At 44.0% G+C, this 24,997-nt stretch overlaps 1 protein-coding gene across 1 annotated transcript in view; it reads left to right on the top strand.

Annotated features, from left to right (window-relative positions):
- Positions 1-8,955, top strand: part of LOC134490675 (nuclear receptor subfamily 1 group D member 1-like) — a 38,145-nt gene extending 29,190 nt beyond the window's left edge. Inside the window, exons 6-8 of the mRNA XM_063293881.1 lie at positions 1,264-1,449; positions 2,322-2,532; positions 6,059-8,955. Coding sequence (XP_063149951.1) covers positions 1,264-1,449; positions 2,322-2,532; positions 6,059-6,255 — 594 coding nt within the window. The 3' untranslated portion in view covers positions 6,256-8,955. The remainder of the gene's footprint in view (positions 1-1,263; positions 1,450-2,321; positions 2,533-6,058) is intronic.
- The last annotated feature ends 16,042 nt before the right edge of the window (positions 8,956-24,997 follow it).

Genomic DNA, 24,997 nt, shown 5'->3' with positions numbered 1-24,997 from the left:
TTTCTAGAAGTTTAAAATATTAGATATAACAGATGAGGAAGGCCTGCTGATCACAGAATTAGATCTGCTTCCTTGAATCTCTGATAAAAACATCAGCATTGCCAGCAGAAAACTGATTTCCAAATCCTTGACATCCCTCTGCTGTAAACTGTTGGTAGTGCAGTGAAAATAAGAAAGCAAGCCAAACAGACTTTCTTTACTGCTCTCCATGTATCCTTGGATTGGCAGAAAATTATGCTGGCATGAAATTGGTGGTTCCCGTTGCCAGTCCCTGCCCTGCCCCTGTTTTAAGTGGGGAATGGCTCTTGCGATAATTTCTAAAACCATGAGCCACAGGACTAAATAATAAAAGTGGTGCCCTCCAAATGGAATGGGCTGATTGCCACCATCCCATTTCAGCTTGTCCAGAAGACACCAGACTGGGAAAGACTAAGATAGAACCATCTTTTCTCCACCCACTATGCACAGATCAAACAGTACAAGGTAAAGCATTGTGTACCACAAGCAGATAAAGGCACCTATCAACACAAATATAAAATAGCTCCCGGTGACTTCAAGCAATTGTTTGTGGCTCTTAGTTTTAACAAGGAAGGTAAAAAGTAAAAACACAGGTCTGGTGTTTTCTCTTAAATTATATGTACTGGTTCATGAAAAATTCTAATGTTTTCTTTTTTGAATATTGTTTTGAACCAATCCATTGTTTTAGTAAAATCATTTTGGCCACTTCTCAATTACAGATTAAAAATGACAGTTAGTTGTGATGGCAGATCCACACTGGCAGACCGCTGAGTCTACTACTAAATCTATTTGAAATGGTGAGATATGGAGGGACTTTCAAGTGAAGAAGGGCAGATTGACCCCTCTTACCCTCCAGCAATGCTTTCTAGTATTCCAAAATACTTTTTAAAAACCATTTTTCTCCCACTGGGGGTCAGTTTTGGAAATAACCTCAACTAGAAGAAAAACAAACAAACCCTTTTTCTCCAGAAGACTGACCAGTGGGGGAAATTACCCTTTTATCATTCTTCTCCCTCTCCCCACCACTTTACCAATTCTGTCCTTTCATTACATCTGGATATGCCTTTGTGTTAAACTAGTTTTACTGTGCATTCTGGTAACAAAGCCACCCTGTTCATGTGTTGTGAGAACGAGAGTCTTTTTAAAGTATTAAATAATACTGCTTGAGTGTCAAGATAGATCTTTTGCATATAGCTTTGCTTGACCAAACATACCTCTTTCTGTCAATCTCTTTGTTGCATGCAGGCTTGTCCTCTGAATGCCACCCCCTATTGCGGTAATGGCAAGAGCAGCCAGCAAGTGTGGGAAGAGTTCTCACAGTGCTTCACACCAGCTGTCAAGGAGGTGGTCGAGTTTGCCAAGAGCATCCCAGGCTTCCAGTCGCTCTGCCAGCAGGATCAAGTCATGCTCCTCAAAGCAGGCACTTTCCAGGTCAGCGCTGGGTGCATTCTTTCTGTGGACAGCCCAAATCTGTGCAAAGAATGATTCATGCAAACTAAGTTAGCCTCATGTTCTTTTCTGCATTGCAACAGTGCTTAGTGTGGTTCTTTTTTTTTTTTTTTTGTGTCTTTTGTCCAAAAGGTCTTTGATTTTGGAGAGAAGCTGTGGTGGTACACAGAAAGAATGAGGAAGTACAGAGTTATGGCTGTTTGGGGTGGGTTTGCTTTCCACGGTCGCAAGGCTTATGGAATTTTTAATTGTAAAATATTTTTGCTATCATCTGGAGAGCATACATCTTGTTGGCAAGGTTTCACTGGAGCCAAAACTTTTGTGCAGACTACAGTCTAATTGCTTTTAGTAAAAGCAATTGTTGTTTTAATTGATTACTGTAAACCGCCCAGAGTCCCCCGAAGGGAGGAGATGGGCAGGGATAAATTGAATGAATGAATGAATGAATGGGGGATTTTTCTTATAGTTGAGTCACTCTCTTCTCAGAATTTGGAACTCTTTTTAAATAGCATTCTTGTGTCCCAGCAGTTGCCCAGCTGTGGAAAATTCAAGTAAGAACAAGAGAGTTGTACCTGCAATTCTTATCATTTTTATGCTTGAACTGGATCACTGGTAAAGCCCTTGGTATTGGTTTGCTCCCAAGATGTAAAGCGCATGCATGTAGAAGCTGCCTCACTTTCTCAAGCTGTGCACCCCTTTTAAAATTTCTTTGTGTTCTCCAGCATCTGCGGATGATAACAAGCTTGCACTGGGAAACTATGAGCTGTTAGCTGTTTCTTCATTCAGTGGAGTGTTTGTCAAGAAGATGTGTCTTTGCTTAAAGTGGCACTGTCTCCTCATTCCTCCCTCCATAGGTGCTGATGGTGCGCTTCTCCACCCTCTTCAGTCCCAAGGAGAAGAAAGTCACATTTCTGAGCGGGGAGACATATTCACTCTGCAGTCTACGTTCCATGGGCATGGGCTCTCTGCTGGATGCCATGTTTGAGTTCAGCGAGAAGCTCAGTTCCTTGGGCTTAGATGCCCAGGAGATGGCCCTCTTCATGGCTGTGGTCCTTGTCTCAGCAGGTGGGTGTGATCTTTGTTGTAGTGTTAGGACCAGTCTAAGGCTTTGGGAAGTGAGACAGACATGTTGAAGGAGCTCTAGTAGTTTTTGTTAAAGGCCTTCCTTCTCTCTGTAATCCTTTGATGGAGAGAGTATTAACGCAAGGCAATTCAAAGAACAGAAACCACTAGTTCTGTGCAAATTGCGGTTTGGGATCAGATCTCGAACATACGAAGTTTGTGTGGGGGATCTCATAGATGGAGTCTGTCTGCCAGTAGGATTATTCTCTGAAACCAAAACAGAATAGGACCAGTTTGGTATGGTGGAATAAGCCAGCAAAAGGAAGGGTGAGTTAGGAAATGGATCCATCTGGAGTCTGTGGAGAAAAAGATATGCCCCAGTGCATCCCTATGGGACAGGCAGTTGAGCAACTTTTTTGAAATTTCTGATGAGAAAGAAGACATTTAAGTAAATAGTACAATGGGAAAAAAAAGTTTTCTCAACATAGGAGCTTGTAGACAGGTTCTAATGGATTCTCCATTTACAAATGTAGACGCAGTTGTAATTATGCTAAGGCTGTGGCATTGGGTGCAAGATTAAATTTCCTAGAATTCAACTAAAAATGCTTCTATCCAGTGTACAAGAAAGGTGTGAGAAATCAGAAGCCCAGCAAGTATTAAGATTTTTGGAGGAGTCTATTCTGTCCTCTTCGTGCGTCTAGAAGAAACAGATTATGAAGAGACTTCCAGTGGGGACGTGGTGGACTGAACAGCTGTGCCCGCGGGCTCAGTGGGCAGAACTGACAATGCAGCAGTTTTTTGGGGCTCAGGTTTTTTCTGAAGCCCAGGAGTGTTTTTCTGGAAAAAGAAAAACAGCTGGAATCACCCCATCTGTCCTCTGGACAGCTGCTTGCAGCCAGAAGATCTCAAACAGTGTTCGTCTTCAACTGGTAAGAGCAGCTGGGAGGCTGGGCCATCACCACTTTCCAAGCTGCGCTGTAGCCTTAAAGGAACACTAAGACCAGCCACCCCATTTCTAAATCACCCAATTTATATTTCCTTTAAGTATGCGTACCCTAAGAGGCTTTCTACAGTAAAGACAAGTGGGCTGTCTTGGTGCTTATTATTTTTGGGATTATTTTTTTTAAATTAAGTTTTGGACTTTGTTTTCCCTCCAAATATTAAGGAGGTTTGAGAGTAAATAATTGTCTCCATGTTATTATTTTTGTACTAAATTTGAAGATATTGGCATTTTCCTACACATTGAATCGGCTGTTCTGAACTTTCAATTTTCTGCTTCTACTTTCCCTGGGGAACTGTCTACATATCTCACTTTCACTTGTGTAAACACATTCCGGAATTCTTTCATATCTTTGACTTTTGCTAGTTAAGCTGCTAGGGGGCGCCATAATCTGCATGAGACATGGAGGATTTTAAACAGATTTTTCCTGACTTCTACCAAAATTTTAAACAGACTTTTTCTGATTCCTGCCAAGTTTTTATGCAAGATATTCAGGACATTGTGGAAAATATGAGGTCTAAGATGTGTCATCTGGCTGGGGATGTCGTGGATGAAACTGAGGAATTTAACAGTGACAGAAATGTCTCTTCTAAGAGTGAGATTGGGGTTTCTGTTGAAATACTGGATGAAGATTGGATAGTTGAGTTGGAGAAATTTAAGGGAGAGAGCAAGTTGCAAGCCACAAGTGAAATTGATCTTCTGGTAGAATGCCATGGAAAAGAAGGGGTTATTATGTATGGGCGGTCTCCTGAAGAGAAGTCAGAGTTTTTGAGGGGGCCAGTTGGGCTGTTCACTATTTTTAAGAAAAAAGCTCTGTGCGCATTGCGGGATATGTAAATGTCCTGGTATATTTTGAAGTGGGATAAAGGTTTAAGAATGTTTATCTGGATTGCTTTTAGGGTTTGGCTGATTTCATTTATCTTTAACAATTTGGATTAAGATTATTAGGTATAATAAAAAAAATAAATGTCTGTTTGGATGGTTTTAGGTTTAATATGATTAAGATTATTAAAATTGTTGTATTATCAAGTACAATGGCAGACAATTTATATGTTTTTTAGTTTGATCTTTATTATAGTAGACAGAAATGTATAGAATAGTAGGAAGGAAAGGTGAAAGAAGAAAGTGCAAAAGCTGGATTGCAGTTAAACCTAAAAAAATCCAAGGTTATGGTAACCAGCTTGATTGATAACTGGCAAATAGAGGGAGAAAACATAGAGGCAGTGAGAGACTTTGTATTTCTAGGCGCAAAGATTACTGCAGATGCTGACTGCAGCCAGGAAATCAGAAGATGTTTAATTCTTGGGAGGAGAGCAATGACAAACCTTGATAAAATAGTTAAGAGCAGAGACATTGTGCTGACAACGAAGGTCCGCGTAGTTAAAGTGATGGTGTTCCCCGTAGTAACATATGGCTGCGTGAGCTGGACCAGAGGGAAGGCTGAGCGAAGGAAGATAGATGCTTTGGAACTGTGGTGTTGGAGGAAAATTCTGAGAGTGCCTTGGACTGCAAGAAGATCAAACCAGTCTATCCTCCAGGAAATAAAGCCAGACTGCTCACTTGAGGGAATGATATTAAAGGCAAAACTGAAATACTGTGGCCACATAATGAGAAGACAGAATATTCTGTAGAAGATGCTGATGCTGGGGAGAGTGGAAGGCAAAAGGAAGATGGGCCGACCAAGGGCAAGATGGATGGATGACATTCTAGAGGTGACGGATTCGACCTTGGGGGAGCTGGGGGTGGCGACGACTGACAGGAAGCTCTGGCGTGGGCTGGTCCATGAAGTCACGAAGGGTTGGAAGCAACTGAACGAATAAACAACACAAAAGGAAGGAAATAAATAAATGTTATCTTGGGGGGGGGGAGTTGATTAGGAGGTTTATATAAAATTTTCTTTCTTTCTTTTCCTTTTAATATAAGGGGAGGGAGTAACTGTATTTAGTGAATTTTACAATGTGCCAACGGAATGGTTTATAGACGTAATCTGATTTTGGTTTATTATAGAGTAAGGGATTGATTATGGAAATTTTTGTATATCCTTGTTGTTAAAAGTCAGAAATCACCTATTTTTGTAACTTTGAAAAAATTTTCTCTTGTGTTTCCACACATTTTTAGTTTTTTCTTTTTTTCTTTATAGTTTTTTGTTTTTCTGTAGCTTTTACCTTTGCTTGAAACTTAATAAAATTCTTATTAAAAAAACGAAACAGATTATGAAGAGTCAAAAACAGTATAATAAACATGCAAAATTAGATAAATTGTGCAATTCTAGTTAATTTCCATGCATGCACACAGTTTGCATTGTACATTGTCTTGGGGTAGAATACACATCACTTTGACATTTTGTGTTCTATATATTTGTTAATAGCAGGATGTCTCCAGTAACTGCACCGACCATCTAGTGAAATAGGTGTTTTAATTCTCCCTCATAGGTTGTATTTTATTTTTCCAAGACAGATAAACCTACCCCCCGTTTACCATGTCTTCTTTATTTTTCTTAATCTTGAACACCTTTGCTTTGGTCTTCAGATCGCTCTGGGATCTCCGATGTGGATGCTGTTGAAATTCTTCAGGAGACTTTAATACGGGCCTTGAGAACTCTAGTAACCAAGAAGCATCCAGATGACTCCACACTTTTCCCCAAGCTACTTCTTCGTCTCCCTGACTTGAGAACTCTGAACAACCAGCATTCAGAGAAACTTCTTGCCTTCCGGATCAACCCTTAATTCCAGCACATCAATCTCATAAGCCCTAAGACTTTAGGAAAGAAGAAATCTACCATCAAGTAAATTCACTGCAGCGGACTAAATGTTGCTCTTTGGGAAATGACCATACTGATGAAAGAAGACCTGTGGAAAGGATACGACAAAGGCAGGAAGCTCACGGCCCCTTGCAGCTTGGATCTGTTGGAGTAGATCCCTCCCCAGTGAGGAGATGGGATACAGGCAGAAGGATGCATTTCCCGGATAGCGCTCTCCACAGCACAATGCAGACTGAAGATCATTTATGTGCCAAGAGAGATCAGGCAAATGAACTGGACACATGTGTTGTTTCTAAATGGGTGTGGGTGTGTATACACACGCATGCATATATTCACACATATATTTCCATGTGATGTTGTTTTGAGGCTCTACCCTGTATATAAAAGCACCAAGTCTATTGTACATAACAGTAATCATTGGTACCTCTTGAGGATGGGCCGATGTAGGACACCTGGTAAGGCAGTCACTCCAAATCTAGCTTCCTTAATCTGCATGCTTCCGCAGCCCCAAGTCTCAGGCTTTTTTCTTTTCTTTTGTTAGCCTCTGTTCCCTTGCTGCTGTTCTCAAAAAGTGTGTCTGTATGTACACACACACACACACACACATGAAAGTTTTTACTGAGTAGCTGGTATCATCAGATAGAAAATAGGGCTGCTCAAGTTTTCCACCTCCACCCTATCTCATCTTGGCAACTGATCAAGTGAAATCCCAATTCTCTTTCATCTTGTCAGGTATGGGTGTCTAGGTAATACATATTTCATAAAGATCTCAAAAATGCAAAGGGGCTTCCACTGGTTCATGACAGAGTTGCACTCCATTCTCTGATGCGGCTACAGCAAACGAAGGAGGCTGTAGGCGGGGAAAAGCTGTGGAGACACTGTCAGTTGACTAGAAGCCTAGTTTCTCAGCAAGTTAGAGGAAAGGGGCTTGATTGCAGTTGAATGATTCAAGAGAGCTATTGGAAGTGAGAAAGGAGATTTGGATTCGCTGGTGTTCCATCCCTAGTAAGGTTCAGCCATTAGGAAGAAAGGGCCAAGCAAAGCAAACACTCCGAAGACCTTTCTGCTCAGCTTTTCTGATTATTTCTGAGCTTTGGTGCTTTTCTATCCATTCCCCCCCAAAGGGTGAAGTTTGGGATACTTTATCCTAGAAAATTCTAACCCTGGGCCTCTCATTCTGACCTCCAAATCCCATACCTTTTTAAGGATGGGGCCAAGAATCCCAAGCACTCTCCAAGCTGCCTTTGTTATATACTCAGCACCATCTTTGATTATAGATTTCCCATGTAATCCCAATTTTTTTTGGCTAATCGATATAATGATCAGTAGACTGCCTTCCTTGGGGAGTAGTGTGTTCTCTGCACTTTATATTACTTTTTTAAGCAACCAGATTCTGTGCCAAGAAATGTGTAAATTATGACCTGAGTAAATTATTCAAATAGATGCCATATTTGTTTATTTTGCATAATGTATTCTGCTTCCACTAGTCATGGACAGTGATGGTGAAGGAGGCACTGGAAGTTATGCTGAATACTGAAGTTTTACCCTCTGATCTCTAGAAATTCTGTTAATGGTTTTTCTGGATTTCTGAGACTGTACATCACAATGGCACATCAATATGTCAAGCAATATGTATATGGTTTGGAGCACCAAAGGGTCACAGAAGTGTGTACATTAAATTGCACTCTTTTTTTATTTATGTCTGCTTGTGACACAGCACTGGCGAAATGGCTCTGATGTGTATTTGGGGCTTGGATTTTGCTGAAGCCCAACCTTGAAATATTAGAAAATGTATTTTTCCATTACAGATAGAAACACAGTGAAAGCTGAGATGGGCAGGATGCTAACTATTGTAACATACCAAATTCTATACTCAAAACGAGATGGAACTGCAGACACATGGATTTAATACAGTTGAGCACTCTAGGTCAGTGTTTCTCAACCTTGGCAGCTTGAAGATGTGTGGACTTCAACTCCCAGAATCCCCCAGCCAACTATGCTATGCTAGTTGTCTGGGGAATTCTGGGAGTTGAAGTCCACACATCTTCAAGTTGCCAAGGTTGAGAAACACTGCTCTTGGTCTTGAGAACCTAGGAACTATTTTTCCTCATATCAAACTCTAGATTTAAAAGAAGAAGCTAACCCATTGGGATATTTTTTAAAGACTTGGAGATGACCAAAAAGGGATCCTGAGCTCCCTCTTCTCTCCAGTAGGATCTCCCAGTGCCCCTGCCTGGTTGTGGTCAGCCCTGCCTGGTTCTCTACATTGATGTATGACAGGTTTCCCATCCCATTTACAGGAGTTCTCATAGCATGTTTGGATCACCCTCCTGTTGCATGATGTGGGGAATATTTGGTGTTCTTTGCAGGGTGGGAGGGACACTTGCTGCTGCTGTTCAACACTGCTTTGAAGTGAAACCAAACATTGCACTTTTCTTAGAAATGTATGTAGGAACAAAGAGTCCCCTCCCTCAATTGAAGTATATTTGCTGCAATGGGAAAATGGAGAGGGGTTTATTTGCTGCTGCTGCTGCTACTACTGCTGGGAGTCCAAAAGACTCATAAAAGTTGCTGACAAGGCAGAGAGAAAGAGAATTTATTTTTTGTCTAAAATTGAAGTGCAATAAATACATTAAAAGATAAATAAAATAAATATTTGCTAACAGTACAAGCTTCTGTCTTTCTTGTCAGAAGTGAGGACCATGTCAAAAATGGTTTGCTTGTTTCTTTGCTTGCTTGTTTAAAACATTTATATAGCCTCCCATCTCATACCGAACTCTGGGCTGATCCCAACCAACAATTAAAATGGCATCATTATACAATTAATATACATATATCTATTAAAACCACAAATAATAAAAACCTGGCACCATGATAAACTTCAACAAGCAGCCCACCATAAAAACTCATTGATCTCACTGTATCCCAGCGCTTGGGGGGGAAAGCGGGGTCTTTAGTGCTTTTTGGAAGGCCAGGAAGGTGGGGGCCTTACAGCCTCCAGGCACTCAGCCAGCACCCCTGCAGCATCACCTGTCTGGCTAGGGGTGGGGATATCATCGACATACTGATAACACACCCCATACCAACAGGTGACCTCCCCAGCGGTTTCATGTAGATGTTGAAAAAGAGAGGTGAAGCCCTGAGGCATGCCACGTTGCAGGGGCCTAGGGTTCGACCTTTCCTCCCCCACCAACTCTGACAGGAACCAGCTGCGGAGGAAGGAGGAGAACCATCTAACACAGGGCCTCCCACTCCCAACCCCCGAAGCTAGTCCAGAAGAATACCACGGCCAATGGTATCAAAAGCTGCTGAGAGGTCCAGGAGGGCCAGAATGGTTGCCAGAAAGGTCACTGACAAGTGCAACCAATGCCATCTCAGTGTTGTGCCCCGGCCTGAACCCAGACTGAAAAGGGTCCAGACAATCTGCTTCATCCAGGGCCTTCTGTAGCTGTGCGCCAGCCACCTTTTCAACAACCTTCCCTTAAAAGGGAAGGTTGGAGACTGGGTGAAAGTTGTCTAACGCTGTTGGGTCCAAGGATGTCCTCTTGAGAAGGGGGCACACCACCCCCTTCAAAGCAGGTGGTACCATCCCCTTCTGCAAAGAGGCACTAATTGCCCAGAGTCCCTCTGGTGAGAGGAGATGGGTGGTGACAAATCATAGATAGATAGATAGATAGATAGATAGATAGATAGATAGATAGATAGATAGATAGATAGATAGATAGATAGATAATCATTGCTGGGACCCAACCATATGCCACCTCCCAGGAGGCCTTGACCAACCAGGAGGAGCATGGGTCCAGAACACAGGGCCGAGCTCACAGCCACAAGGATCCTGCCAACTTCCTCAAGAGCAACCGGCTTAGACTCCTCCCAGATAACAAGGCTCAGATGTCTCTCGTCACCACCAAAGGATCTGCCCAGCCAGAGTCCAACTCCACGTGAGGTCAAACAACTTTATCTGACAGATGTCGAGAATATTCCTCACAGTGACCCTGCAATGGCTCCCCCAGGTCCTCCTTACCCAGGAGGGATCTGGCCACTGAAACGGGGCCACCGGTCGGCTATCTGCAGATGCAGTAAGGGCAGAGAAGTAATTACGCTTCACTGCCCTTATTGCCACAAGTTAAGTCTTAATATAAATATAGGCTCTTTACCTGTGCTCAGTTGGCCTTGCTCTTTGTCTTCCCCCAGTGGCACAGGGCCCATAGTGGCCACCAGAGACTCACAAATGACAACAGCCACACACACACCCCTGCCCTGGAGATGCGACTGGTGCCACACTCAAAACCTGGACGGGGACACATTTCAGAGAGGGGAACCTCCCCGCTGTGCTCAACCAGGTTTCAGTGATACAGACCAGGTCAGTGTTCTCACCCACAATTAGGTTGTGGATGAGGGACGCTTTATTAGACACTGACCTGGCAATCAGCAGCAGCAGCCGGAGTCCAGAGCCACTGAAACTCTGGAAACCAGGTCCCAGGGCTGAGCACGGGGCCAGAACGCAGTATCAGTCTTGAACACCAAGGCTGCCTTCCCCAATAGTGGCCTGTCCCCTGTCTCCTGCCATATGTCCCCATAGCCATCACCACTGCAATGCCTTCCCCTGCCCTCTGCCCCTTTCACCAATCAGCGCCCCCTCCCGTCCTCCTCCCCCAAGGCAAAGGAACCCATCTTAACATTCACCCACAAACAAACAGGGGTAGAGAGACATAGACCTGGTCAAAGGCACTTCTACCTAGCATTCAGTGCTTCCACCTGGTCAGGCTCTCCCTCTCCCTCCCCCTCCCCTGAACCACACTCACCTTCCTAACTCACTCCATTCAACTCCCCTCCCCAAGCATCTCAAAGAGCAGGTGGCAGTCATGGCCAGGAGAGTCTTTGCACAACTGCATGTTGTGCGCCGGCTATGCGCCTGGACCAACAGGCCCTTCTCACAATCACCCACGCCCTAGTCACCTCCCATTTGGACTATTGTAATGTGCTCTACATTGGGCTGCCCTTGAAAAGTATCCAGAAGCTTCAATTGGTTCAAAATGCAGCGGCCTGCATAGTTTTGCGCAAGCCTAGACTTGCCCATGTGTCACTTCTTTTGTGGGAGCTGCATTGGTTGCTGATTTGCTCCCGGGTCCAATTTAAGGTGCTGGTTATCACCTTTAAAGCCCTACATGGCTTGGGGCCAGGTTATTTGCAGGACTGCCTTTTCCCAGTTACCTCCACCCGGCCCACTAGAGCAGGGAGGCAGGACATGTTGCAGGTCCCTTCAGTTAGGGAGGTATATCTAGTGGGACCAAGGAAAAGGGCCTTCTCTATGGTGGCTCCCTCCCTTTGGAACATCATTCCCGCAGATATAAGATTGGCCCCCTCCTTGCTCCTGTTCCGGAAGGCCCAGAAGACGTGGTTCTGTCAACGGGCCTGGGGACCCCAAGCTGCTTTGGAGCCAGTCAAGTGGCTGGTATGAATGTGTTTGCTGTATTGTGTTTTTGTGGTTTTTAATTCTGTAAGCCACCTGGAGTCGCTGTGTGTGAGTTGGGTGGCCTTATACTGTAAATCTGCTAAATAAATAAATAAATAAATAAATATCTCACCCAGATGATTAGGGGAGGCTCACCTCTTGTGAGTTCCACAGGTAAGCCCCCCCCCCCCGCCCAGTCTCTCACCTGAGAGTGGCAGGAAGGTCCGATCCCACTTAGCCCATTCCCCCAAACGATCAGTCCATGAGGTGGTCCTAGCCACTCCAGACCTTTTCCCACTAGGAACCAACAGCCACGAACACTGTCCAGTCCAACTGCCTTGGGATCTCCACTCCACTACAGACAACTACAGTTTTAAGGCCTCAAACGAAGAGAGAGGGAGCCTCCAAAATGGCCACTTTCCCATGTAACAGGTCAAGCAGTAGCCACAGGACATAAGCCGGCTTTTACCCAAGGTTCACAGTTTCAAGATCAGCCCTTGCATCTCCAGTAGTACCAAACTTAGAGCAACCAACCAGATGATTCTTGGGAATCACGTAAGCAATTCAGGACAGCAGTAGCTCTCTGCCTTATTCCCCAACAACTGGTACTCAGAAACAGACTGACCCCATCTGGAGGCTTCATAATACAGGGCTGGACAGATTGGGTTTTATGCTAGGACACTGAGCCCCGTCAAGTGGAGCTTATTACAGAAGACAAGCCCTTGGACTTTAAACATTTAGATGTTGGTAGATATTGGTTTAGAGTTTAGAACTGACAAAAGGAACATACTCCTGATGTATTAATGTCGGCAAAATAATTCATCCCGTGAGGCTGGTTGCTACTAATGCTAAATTAATTCAGAATTAGATATTGTTGCTGAATTACTGCAGATCTTCCAAATATCTATTGGCTGATCTGACTTGTCCATCTCTGGCATTCAGCCATCACAATTAATAGAGTTACCCTCCAGGAATGTGTCTCACCTAATGAACATCTGCCTATCAAAATACTGGGAGGCATGGTCCAGCTTGCTATAAAGCTTCATCTTGTATCCATTATAGGACACCTGCAATTTTTAAAAAATTATTTTCTTTTTTCTTTTGCATCCTAGATGTGGGTCACTAAGTCAGTGGAAAATTTCAGATCAATTCCAGGGTCCATGATCTTTTTTTTTTTAATTAGAATTTTATTAGAATTTTTGAACACAATAACAGTATAAAAAATTTAAAGGAAAAATAAGAAAAAGCGAAGATAGAAAAAAGGAAAAAAGAAAAAGAAGTAGAAAGAAAGAAAATATAGAATTATGACTTCTACCCTTCTTTCTATCAAGTGGTTGCCATCTTACTCTTTCTCCTCCCTCTTTAACACTTTTTAATTCCCAAATCCATAAATCATCAATTTAGTCTATTCTTCTTTTTTAAAAAAAGTCCATATAAGGTTTCCAGACATTCAAAAAAGTCTTCATATTTTCAGGGGTCCATGATCTAAATAGCCCCAGATCAGTGCCATCTGATCTCTGTACCCTGGGCTTTGCTTCTCTGAAGAACTGCCCATATTCCTTTGAGATGATGTAAACAGTGTATTTATTATATTTTTTATTATCCTATTTTTTCATTTCTAAAAATGTCCCAAAGTGGGATTTATATTTATGTCGCATTTATGCAAGTGGAATTTATATTCTATGGTTGGCAGTCACCTTTTTGCAACTGCAATGGCCTATGTTCACCACTAGAGACCAGTGAAGGCCACAGTAATATTCCTTTCCCTTTTTTAGGGTTTTTGCAAATACACAAACAGAATAAATTTACAGACAACTTCAGTGGATACCAGGCACTTGCCTATTATTAGCTGACTGCTAGCTGTGCCTCTGCTCCTGCTGGCTGTGTCCTCATGATGCACTGAAGGCTCGTCCTCATGTCCCACCAACTGCTCTGCTGACCGTTTCATCTCATCCCCAGCCTGAAACACATGCAACTTACATTGGTCTTTAACTGTTCAGTTTTAGAGCAACATCTTCCCTCTTCTCCCAGCATGGGTTTTGCCAGGGGTGTGTATTGTGTTCTACAATATCTCACTGAGATTAGTAAAGACAAGATTAGGCTGGAATCTGCCCAGCAACTACTGATGGTGCCAAAGTATTAAGGCACCCCCTCCAATTACTGGGCACTGCCTTCCATGGCCAGTTTGGCTTGGGTTGCTGGAGAGATTGGATTATCTGCCTCCCCAGACATCTGCCTCCTGCATCATGCCTGACCAGAAAAAATGTGGGCTGTTCATGTGCATGGGTTCAGAAGTAGTCCAAGTCCAAGACCGGTCACTGGGCAGTAGAGGGGTGTGTGGAGGAGCAAGTCTTCATTCTCCTGCTTCACCCTACACTCCTTTGCTGTGCCTGTGAGCTATCACTTGGGCTACAAGGAGAATCAGGCAAAGCCCTTAACCATTTCATTCCAGCCCCCACACATTGCAAATTAATAAAGGCTATAAGGGAGCAAGTGACTGTGGTTGGTAGCACCTGAAATTAGCCCATGGAGCACACAAAATGGTGCTGGAGTAGACAAAACAGTACTGTCCCCTCCAAAATAATAAGAATAAGGAAACAGTATAGCCATGCAAAGTCAGCAGAGAACCTGTAATTCAGGTTCAGGACAGAATCAGAAACACACAGAACTTGGTTTTCTTTCCTGGTTTAAATCGACTTTCTGTGCAGCAGCACAGGACTAGCACTCTGTTTGGTGGGTGCCAATGCACCATGCCTAATTTGCTTTTGTTTTAGGACTAGCTCTGCTTTTGTTCTTTCAGATGTTTTGGCCTACAGCTCTCATCCTCACTGGACATATTATTGGGATGATTCGCAATACAGACCAAAACATGGCGGAATCTAAGTTGGGACAGGTTGCCTTGAACCCTTGCAAAAGGACGGCTAAATATTGGCCCTTTGGAAAGTGAGCCATGCCTTTTAAAGTTAAAAGAAAAAAGAAGTTTTTCTTCCTTCTGTTTCTACAGTACACACTCCAGGATATGCCCTGGGTTCCTATTTCTCCACACACTCCTTGCCCGTCAAACCCCAGAAGTCCAATCTGGCCAGACATGAAGCTGTAAGTTTGCCCAGCTGAGGATGTAAAACCCCTTCCCTCAATAGGCCCGTTGTTCCTGGGCTGCTTAGCTTGGTCCTGCAGCCCCCAGCATCACCTCAGCTTGCGGTAACCAGCCATCTACTTTATTTGACTTGAGACATAGCCAAGAGGTCTGGACAAGGCAAGAACTGTTGAGAGTTTTGGAAGCTGTTGGAGAAGAGAGAGGGAGAAGTTTCCCTGATTTGTGATCCGGTTACCAGAGCTTACCTTCTCCCCCCTCTTCTAGGCCTCATCACACACTAGGGGAGGACAGAACAGCCGTGTGCCTAGTGTAAAGCCTACTACGCATAGGCTTTATTCACCTGAATAAAAGCCAGATCTACACGGTTCCTTGTACGTTTTATGTAGGATTTATCTGAAATCACCATAACGTTGCAACTCACATCTTTCTGCATAGAGTGACATACTAGCAATTCTGGCATATATTTTCATGGATATTTTTTATGTTTTGATGGGATCCCCTTGAAATCACCATCAAACACACATCACACCTGTCTGCTCAGAGTGCTAACCCTAATCCAAATCCCTGAACTCTTGGAAAATGATGGGACAAATAAACCAAAAGTTCCTATGTGACCTCTGTTCCTGGTGTGTGTTAATACTTTTTTTCTCACTGCAGGACATAAGGTGCAAAATCTTAGAGCTGGAAGAAGCCGGAAAGTCTATCGGTCACTATAAACATACATGGCACAAGGCAGCATTCTGTGTCTAAAGATAAGAATACAACTGGATTCGGCCACTGGGTTTCATCACTAAAGTTAACTAGCTTCGATGCTGGGCTGCTGCTGGTAATCTGTTAAACCAGCATGCCTATACTCACTTTATTTGGAGTGAGCTAAATTATTGGATTCACATTTCACACTAAGCCACTTGTTCTTTAACCACTCTTGGTCAAACTGGATGGGTTCTCACGTTGTGCTAAACCATAAACCATAATTTACAAACCACAATTTCTGGGTTTTTCTAACTACACTAAGCCAGAGCCAAACCAATCATGGGAACTTTGGCTGAACTCAGGCAGCAAGGCTTAAGATAGGTGTAGGGTCACAGAAGGGATGGGTTTACATATTGCAGTAAGCTGTGATTTGTTGAATAAGTCACAGTTGGCCAGATGAGAGCATTGAGATCTGGGCCCCTGTGGTGGTTTGAGGGGGCAGGTTGGAAGTCACTGTGGGCTGAATTGAAAGCTTAGAACTTCCCATTCTCCTTATCTCTTAGCAAATCACTTGCTATAAGTAAAACATAGATGCTGTGAGCCTTGTGAGGTAGTCCAGACAGGAAGCACACCCAGATGAACTAAATATATTTTATTGTAAGGTTGTTGTTGTTTATTCGTTCAGTCGCTTCCGACTCTTCGTGACTTCATGGACCAGCCCACGCCAGAGCTTCCTGTCGGTCGTCAACACCCCCAGCTCCCCCAGGGACGAGTCCGTCACCTCTAGAATATCATCCATCCACCTTGCCCTTGGTTGGCCCCTCTTCCTTTTGCCCTCCACTCTCCCTAGCATCAGCATCTTCTCCAGGGTGTCCTGTCTTCTCATTATGTGGCCAAAGTACTTCAGTTTTGCCTTTAATATCGTTCCCTCAAGTGAGCCGTCTGGCTTAATTTCCTGGAGGATGGACTGGTTTGATCTTCTGGCAGTCCAAGGCACTCTCAGAATTTTCCTCCAACACCACAGTTCCAAAGCATCGATCTTCCTTCTCTCAGCCTTCCTTATGGTCCTTATTATTGTAAGGTTACATTAACAGAATCTTGCAAGTCTGAAAGTACATTTCTCCCCCATCACTTTTACAGCCCAAGAAACTAGGGAGGGTCCCTTCTGAGATATTTGCCAAGCCCCCATTCTTTCTGAGGGCTCAGCTCCTCTTATATGACTTTTGCCTAGTCAGCAGCTCTTCCTCCTGTCTCCCAAGATCATTCCCACATACTATTACAGCTGGATGACCAAGCAACTACTTAAAATAAATTATAGAAATGAACCAAGCTATGTATTGCCAGGCCATCTTACCTTTTATTTATATTACCATTACCTGCCTGGTAAACATAACACCCGTGTTTGGTTACGCTTGATAATGTAGCTTCATCTGCACCCAGTAAAACTACCATGGTCATCTCCCAGAATGCTTTGAGACCTCAACACTGCAAAGGATGATGGGGCTGAGCTCTTGGCTCATTAGCTATATGAGCCATGCTGGAAGCAACACCCACTGGCACAGGCATTGTTTCCAGGGAGGTTGGCATGACATACAAAGGATATGCCCTCAGGAATTCCACTGGAATACCCTCTGCAATGTTACAAAAGCAGGAAGCATGTAGGGGATGCCAGTCTCTCAATCACCCATCCAGTTGGAAGGTAGAAAAGGCTAGGATGGCCTCTGATTGGCTATGTGGTAGATTATAGCCCAGGGCTACACAGGTGATAAGCAAGAAAAGCCTGCAAAATTGGGTTTGCATGAAACAGCTATTGTGCAAGAATACTGCAACAGTGTGCAAATGGCCATGGAGCCAAAGAGAGCTACAAGCAGTCGTTATTTAGTGACTGCCTCGTACAGTAACTGTTCACAGTTACAACGGTGATGAGAAAGTAACTTTGCATCCAATCCTTACATTTATGACCTTTGTGGGTCTGTAAAGCAAAGGAAAGCTGAAATATAATCATAAGCACAGGCATAGTTTCACTTAGCAGCTGCTTCACTTAATGACCAAGTTGCCAGTCCCAATTGTGGGCGCTAAACAAGGACTACCTGTATTCCATTTGTCTTTTGAACCTTCATGGGACAGCATCCATGACAGTTTGTCTGCTCAGGCGATCTTAAGCTTTGTGAGCTTGGGCAATATAAACCTCTTCCCAATCAGAGTCCTCAGGTCTCAAACTCCCACCCACTCCTGCAGCCCTGCTGGGATTGGCTGATGATTTCCCTCCAGGCGAGAAGGAGAGCAATATTGGAGGAATCCACCAAATGTTCAACTTAGTGTGTCCAAGACAGGCAAAATCCATACACCAGCGCCCTGCCACAAGCCAGAGCAGATTCAGTTGGGCTTGGTAACTGGGACAGGAAAATTATTTGCAGCGTTAGTTTTCAGCTCACTCAAAGATGGGTGGAGAGTGCTTGAACTTGGCAGTGGGAAAAGGCCAAGCTTCAAGTTTGGCTACTGAGCAGGGCTTTCTCTTTCTCTGTTTCTAAGCTACTTTTCATTCTGGGCTAGATATCTATTATTTAATCTGGAGTTCTTTCAAATACATCCCCAAGTGTTCCCTTCATTAAGCCTTGCTGGAGGAGGCTAATTCCACCCCAAGCTTGTTTTTTACAAGGCCCATGCTCTGCCATCTGTAGCTGCAGGCCTCTGTGTTCCTGGCCTTTTAGAAACAGGGCCCTTCATGAATCAGGAGCTTCGGTGTTGGGAAGTCAGCCCAGGGCAGCAAGTTGAGAGGAAGGGCCAGGGTTGTTGTTGAGCGCCTGATGCTTTTTTAAAGACTGTGGCATTAGCTCTGGCACCTCTTTGCTATGTATTAAAATAGTCTGACTTTTTTTCCCCTCAGCCTTTTGTGTGAGCCTGAAGCCAAGGTGTTGCATCTTTAATAGTTGTCTCAATTTTAATGAGTGGATTCTTAAGGTAGCGCCATCTTTTTTTTCCCCTGGACTCATGTGAAGCCTGAAAAAAGTTGGGCTCCTTTAATAAACAGCAGAGGTAGGTGCTGTGGTCATGTAATTTATGAAATACTTTTTCAGAATAACTTGGAATATACGAATTTATAACCTGTCTCACCGAAAAACCAAGCCAGATATGTCAAATGTACAGATGACCTTAACATGCAAGATTTTGAAATGTAAACAGCAGCTGCAGGATAACTGAGCAGCAGTGGAATGGCAGTGGGGACCCAAGAAAAACTTATACCTCTCCCAGTCCTGACAAATGAATGAAGCCTCTCTTTGCATGAGAATTAAAGCCTCCATCGTTGTAGCGTTTATTGGTGTCCACCTTTACATTTTAAATTATTCTTATTTCCTTACTTTTAGAAAGTAGACTTGAGATGATTCACTGGAGTGTAAGGATGAGAACAGGATAGCTTTTACTGTTTCTTTTTAACCTAATTTATTACACACTGCTTTGGTGAAGCTCGTGGAAAGGCAGCTTATAGATATTATTAATTATCATTTATAAGGCATGTGTATGTGTATGTATATGTATATTCTCTTTCAGTGGGAAATGAAACAGGTTTTACTTCAAGCAAAATAGATTAGATAGACAAACAAAAATGAGTGGGTGCACACTGTCCGAAGTAAAACAACTTTCAAATCACTTTCAGCTTGATTAAAACCAGTTCCTGTCACCAGGCCAAATGTATTTAAAACTGTTTCCACAAACCACACATGGCATGCCTATCATTTGAATGTCTAACTTATACACAATACACATTTGATAATTTTTCCCCACACACCATACTATGTTAGTGCTGTTCAGATTTGAGCATAAATTCAATTAGGCTCAAAAGCATTTTCAGAATATATGGTTAAGAGTATCTCTGAAGTTGCTGCTTTTCTGTTTTGGTACTGAAGTGGGAACATAGAAAATAATCTCAAAAGTAAGAACATTTAAATACTAGAATCAAGCAGAAACATCTTTCACATCACAACAAGCTAAAATGTTCTTCATTTGTTTGTGATTTAGAGCAAATATGTGATCTGGCAATTATGGTTCATAAACCTTAATTTATGGCTTACTGTTAAACCAGATTATGACCAGTTTCTTTGATTTTGGTTTAGCACATTATGTCATTGTGATTTGAAAACTGTGGTTCATGGTTTAGCATGTTCATGTGAATCTGGCCAACTATGGCTTCATCGAAAATCATGATTAACCCAAGCCATGGCTTATCAAACAAAGGGCATTTTCTGCAGGCATTTTGTCTGCTACACTGACCTTTGCTTTCCTCTTTGTGGACAATGTAGGTTAATAAGAAACTAGTGGGAGCAAGTATTGTCACAGTGTCCTGTAGTGGGGCCAGAGGGCTACAACTCTTACATTAGTTGGATCATTGGGTTGTGAAACTAAATTTAATTGCCTGCACTAGCACTTGTAATGCATCCACATGTAGGAAGATAACATTAAAAAGAATGTCCCCAATAGTTTATATGGCCACAACATTTCTTTTCTGACAACAGAGAGAACAGTTGCATGAATAGTACCAGCTGAACTTCCAAAAGAGCAAACCTGTGAAGATTTAAAATCTGGCTGAATGTCAGATTTCAAATTTTATTTTTTTCAAATTTCTTTTTTAATAGTAATTTTATTAAAAATTACAGTGATAAAAAAACTAATACAAACTAAAAAAAGAAAAGAATAAAAAGAAAAAATAGAAGGTGCAGAAAAGGAAAAAATAGAAAAGAATGGAAAAATAAGAATATAGTAAAGAAAAAGAAAAGAAATATATTAAGAAATGACTTCCCCCTTCATCTGTAATGATTGCCTATTCTAAACACCATCAGACTCATAAGCAGAATCACAAAGATACCTGATTTATTAAAGAATAGTATACAGGTTCACAAAGAAAGCTGAGAATGGAAAAAGCGCGCCAAATGCAAGCTAAAAAACCCTCAGTACAAACGAGATCCCTCCCCACATAGAATCTTCCCAGGCTCACAATCCCAGGTGCTCCTAACGGCTTCTGATGGTCTGCGGGAAAAGTCCTTGAGCAGAGCACATAACCCAAACACATTCCATTGAAATGAACATAGATACAGAGCTTGGCACAAGGTTTCACAGCAGCTCCCTCCCAATAGAAACACGCATCAGCACCATGGCATGTGAAACGTTACGATGTACAGTGCACATTGAAACAGTGAACTTGACATACTGCCCCCCAAAAGAAAGAAAGCATTAAGCGGAAGGTTTTAACGGGTAAGCCAAATGGAAACGGTTAACTAAATCAGGAGCATTAACGTGGCGAGCAGGCACCCATTCAGGATGAGGAAAGTGTTTCCAGCGGATCAGGTACTGGAGGGTGCCCCGAAGCTTGCGAGAATCAACGACCTCCTTGACTTCAAAGTGCTGTTGCCCATCAATCATGATCGGAGCAGGAGGAGGAGGTTGGGGATGCCAGCGGGAAGAGTGGTGGACAGGCTTGAGCAGGCTGCAATGGAAAACAGGGTGCAAGCATTTCAAATTGTGAGGCAGGTCCAACTTAACAGTAACTGGATTGATAAGACCAACAATAGGGAAAGGACCAATGAACTTGGGAGCAAGCTTTTTCGAGGGCTGTGGGGACTTGATGAATTTAGTAGAAAGATAAACCTGATCCCCAATCTTGAAATCGTGTTGCAAAGAACGACGTTTATCGGCTTGAAACTTGTAAGCAGTCTGGGCATCAGCCAAAGCTTGTTGAATCACCGGCCAGGAATCAGCCAGCTTAACAGCCCAGTCAGAGGCAGAACAGGACTGGGGAGGGGTTTGTGGCAGCTCAGGGATGGGAACAAAGTCGTGACCAGAAACCACACGAAAAGGGGTATGCCCAGTGCTCTGATGGACAGCATTGCTGTAAGCCACCTCAGCAAAGGGCAACAAGTCCACCCAATTGTCCTGATGGTGATTTATGTATGCTCTAAGGAATTGTTCAAGGGCAGAGTTCAAAACCTCCGTAGATCCGTCAGTCTCAGGATGCGACGATGTGGACAGCGCCTGTTTGGTGCCAATCAATTTTAAAAACGATTTCCAAAACTGGGAAGTGAACTGTGTCCCGCGGTCGCTGACCAAACGGGAGGGGCTACCATGGAGGCGGTAGATGTGGATGAGAAATAGGCGGGCCAATTGCGGGGCCGACGGGATGGACTCACATGGAATGAAATGGGCTTGTTTGGAGAAAAAATCTTTTACAACCCAAATGACAGTTTTCTTCTGACTGGGGGGTAAGTCCACAATAAAATCCATAGAAATCTCATCCCAGGGATGGGATGGGCTGGCCACTGGCTGCAGAAGCCCCTGTTGTTTACCCACTTTCCGCTTTGACATGGCACAAACAGGACAGGAAGCAACATAGTCTTTTAAATCACGCCTTAAGGTCGGCCACCAAAATTGACGGCGAACCAAATGCAAGGTTTTGACAAAACCAAAGTGTCCAGCAAGTTTGTCATCCTGGGAACGCTGCAAAACATCAGCCCTTAAAGTTTCAGGCACATAAAGGCGGTGTTCCACCCACGCCAGACCGTTTTCAAAAGAAACATTTTCTCTATTAGCTAGCAACCAAGTGTCAGATTTCAGTGCCTGGAGAAAGTCCTTCTGTAACTGACAAGGAACTTGCATTTTCCGCTTCCCAGACGAGGCTGGGGGCAGGGTTGCCTGTGCACGGGTCTGGCTCCGGGTGACGGCAACCAAGCCCAGTTGTGGTTCAGTGAGAACAGTCCCAACTATATCTGCCACGTGGTCAGAGTCCTGAGGTAAAAGTGACAAAGCATCGGCCAGAAAGTTTTTCTTTCCGGGAATAAATTTTAACTGGAAGTTAAAGCAACTGAAAAATTGAGCCCAGCGAATTTGTTTAGGACTGAGACGCCGGGGGGTGCGGAGGGCTTCCAAATTCCTGTGATCCGTCCAAACCTCGAAAGGGCATTTAGCGCCTTCCAGGAGGTGACACCAGGCTTCCAAAGTGGCTTTTACAGCAAAAGCCTCCTTTTCCCAAACATGCCACCGGCGCTCCATTTCAGAAAATTTTCTGGACAAATAAGCGCAGGGTTTCAAGTGATTTTCAGAATCTCTCTGTAACAATATAGCCCCAATTGAGGAGTCAGAAGCATCAACTTGGACCACAAAGGGGCGTTCAGGATCGGGGTGCTGTAAAATAGGCTCAGCAGTGAAGAGGGTTTTTAACTTCTCGAATGCTGCCTGGCATTCAGGTGTCCAATTCAGCACTGCCCCAGGGTTTTTTACCTTGCGTGTCTCTCCCAAACCCTTGGTACGTAGCAAGTCAGTAAGGGGCAAAGTAATCTCAGCAAATCCCTGGATAAACTGCCTATGATAATTACTGAACCCTAGGAAACTTTGTAATTGCCTCGGGGTGCGGGGACGTTCCCAACTTAAAATCGCCTGAATTTTTTCAGGGTCCATCTCAATGCCTTTGTCAGATACCCTATAGCCTAGATAGTCAAGTTGGGTTTTGTGAAATTCACATTTGAAAAGCTTGGCATAAAGCTTGGCATCTCTAAGCTTACTTAACACTTGTTTGAGAAGGCGTTCGTGTTCCTCCTCAGATTCAGTGTAAATGAGCACATCGTCCAAATAAACCAGGACCCCTTTAAACAAATAATCATGTAATACTTCATTAATCAATTGCATGAAGACTCCGGGCGCCCCTGCCAACCCAAAAGGGAGGACTTTGTACTGAAATGAACCCAATGGGCAATTAAAAGCAGTTTTCCACTCGTCTCCAGCTCGTATGCGGATGCGGAAATAGGCTTCACGAAGGTCGAGCTTGGAGAAAATCTTGCCCTTTGACAAATGGGCTAACATGTCTTTCATTAGTGGTAGAGGATATTTGTTACAGATCGAGATGAAATTTAACCCCCGATAGTCCGTACAGAGTCAAAGCGTGCCATCTTTCTTTTCCCGGAATAGCACAGGGGCCCCAACTGGGGAATTTGCAGGTTCAATAAACCCCCTTGACAGATTTTTGTCGATAAAGTCCCGTAATGCCCCAAGCTCCTTCTGAGTCATTGGATAAATTTTTGGCTTGGGCAATTGAGCGTTAGGAACCAACTCTATGGCACAATCAGTTTTCCGATGGGGGGTAGCTGACCTGCTTCCATTTCCCCAAAGACGTCTGCAAAATCTTGGTATCAATCGGGCAAGCCTTCTAAATGTGCCAAACTAGGGCACGGCGTGGCAATTGCAGCCCTTCCAACCTTTGCGCTTGAAGCCCTCTCCACGGTAGGGGCTTGGTAAAACCCATCCTTAAAAGTCAGAGTTCTATGTTCCCAATTTATATGGGGGCTTCGATAGGTCAACCAGGGAATTCCCAGAATTACCAAAGTGTTGCCAACAGGTGCTACTATAAATTTTAAAGTTTCATGGTGGCTGCCCATATGCATTGCGACAGTTCCAGTGAAATGGGTCGCCGCTGCCCCCCCCATTGAACCATCCAACTGTGTGAAGATCAAAGGCTGCTGGAGGAGGAAGCTAGGCAGGTCCAAAGCAGCAACCAGATCAGGGTGAATCAGACACCTGGAACACCCAGAGTCAACTAAAGCCCAGATCTCTGTAGTCTTTGTGCGGGAGCCCAATCTCACTTTCACTGCTAGACTGGGACAGTCAGCACTCACCATAGCATCCTTGCGCCCATCCTCCTCCACCTGCCTGCAGGCGCTTTTCATGGCAGGTGGCTGGCGTTTCCCACCGGCTCCTTAGAGTTGTCTTCAGCCTCTCCCGAGAATTAGGGTACTTCTTCAGCATCGGCTGCCCCCTTGGCTGCTGTCATCCACTGCGATGGGGGCAGCGATTTGGCCGGCAGTTTGCCCGCTCGGTGTCCAGCCTTGGCTTTTGGGCAATCAACTGCTCAGTGCCCTTCCTTTCTGCATCGGAGACACTGACCCCTTGCATAGCGCCGATCTCTCTCCTCTTCCCAGGCTCTATAGCCTGGCCGGGTAGCAGTTGCAGCACTTCAGGGTCCCCTCATGGTGGTTGGTTCTTTTTCAGGTCATTTGGTTTGCATGTAGGTATGCTGGGCATGCTCAGCCTTGCCGGCCAGACAGATCCATTCATACAATGTCTCTGGGTTGTCTCTACACAACGCCCACCGCAGGACGTCCCTGTTGAGTCCCTCTTTAAACTGTTCTATTAAGGTTGACTGAGACCAGTCGGCGATTTTTCCAGCTAAAGCCTTAAACTCCAGGGCATAATCAGCTACAGACAGTTGGCCCCGGGTAAGATCCTTCAGTGCCTTTTTAGCCCTTGCCTTGGCTAGAGGATCCTCAAAATGCAGCTTTAATGCCCACATGAATTCCTCAAAATCCTCAAGCTCAGGGGAGTCAGCCTCACTTAATTGAACATACCAGTCAGCCGCTCGTCCCTTCAGCTTGGTGGCAATGGCAGTTATTTTAGCCTCTTCGGAAGGGAAGTATGGTCCAAACT

Source organism: Candoia aspera, chromosome 2, assembly GCF_035149785.1.
Source record: "Candoia aspera isolate rCanAsp1 chromosome 2, rCanAsp1.hap2, whole genome shotgun sequence".
Lineage (NCBI taxonomy): Eukaryota > Metazoa > Chordata > Lepidosauria > Squamata > Boidae > Candoia > Candoia aspera.
This window is presented reverse-complemented; position numbering and strand designations above follow the sequence as displayed.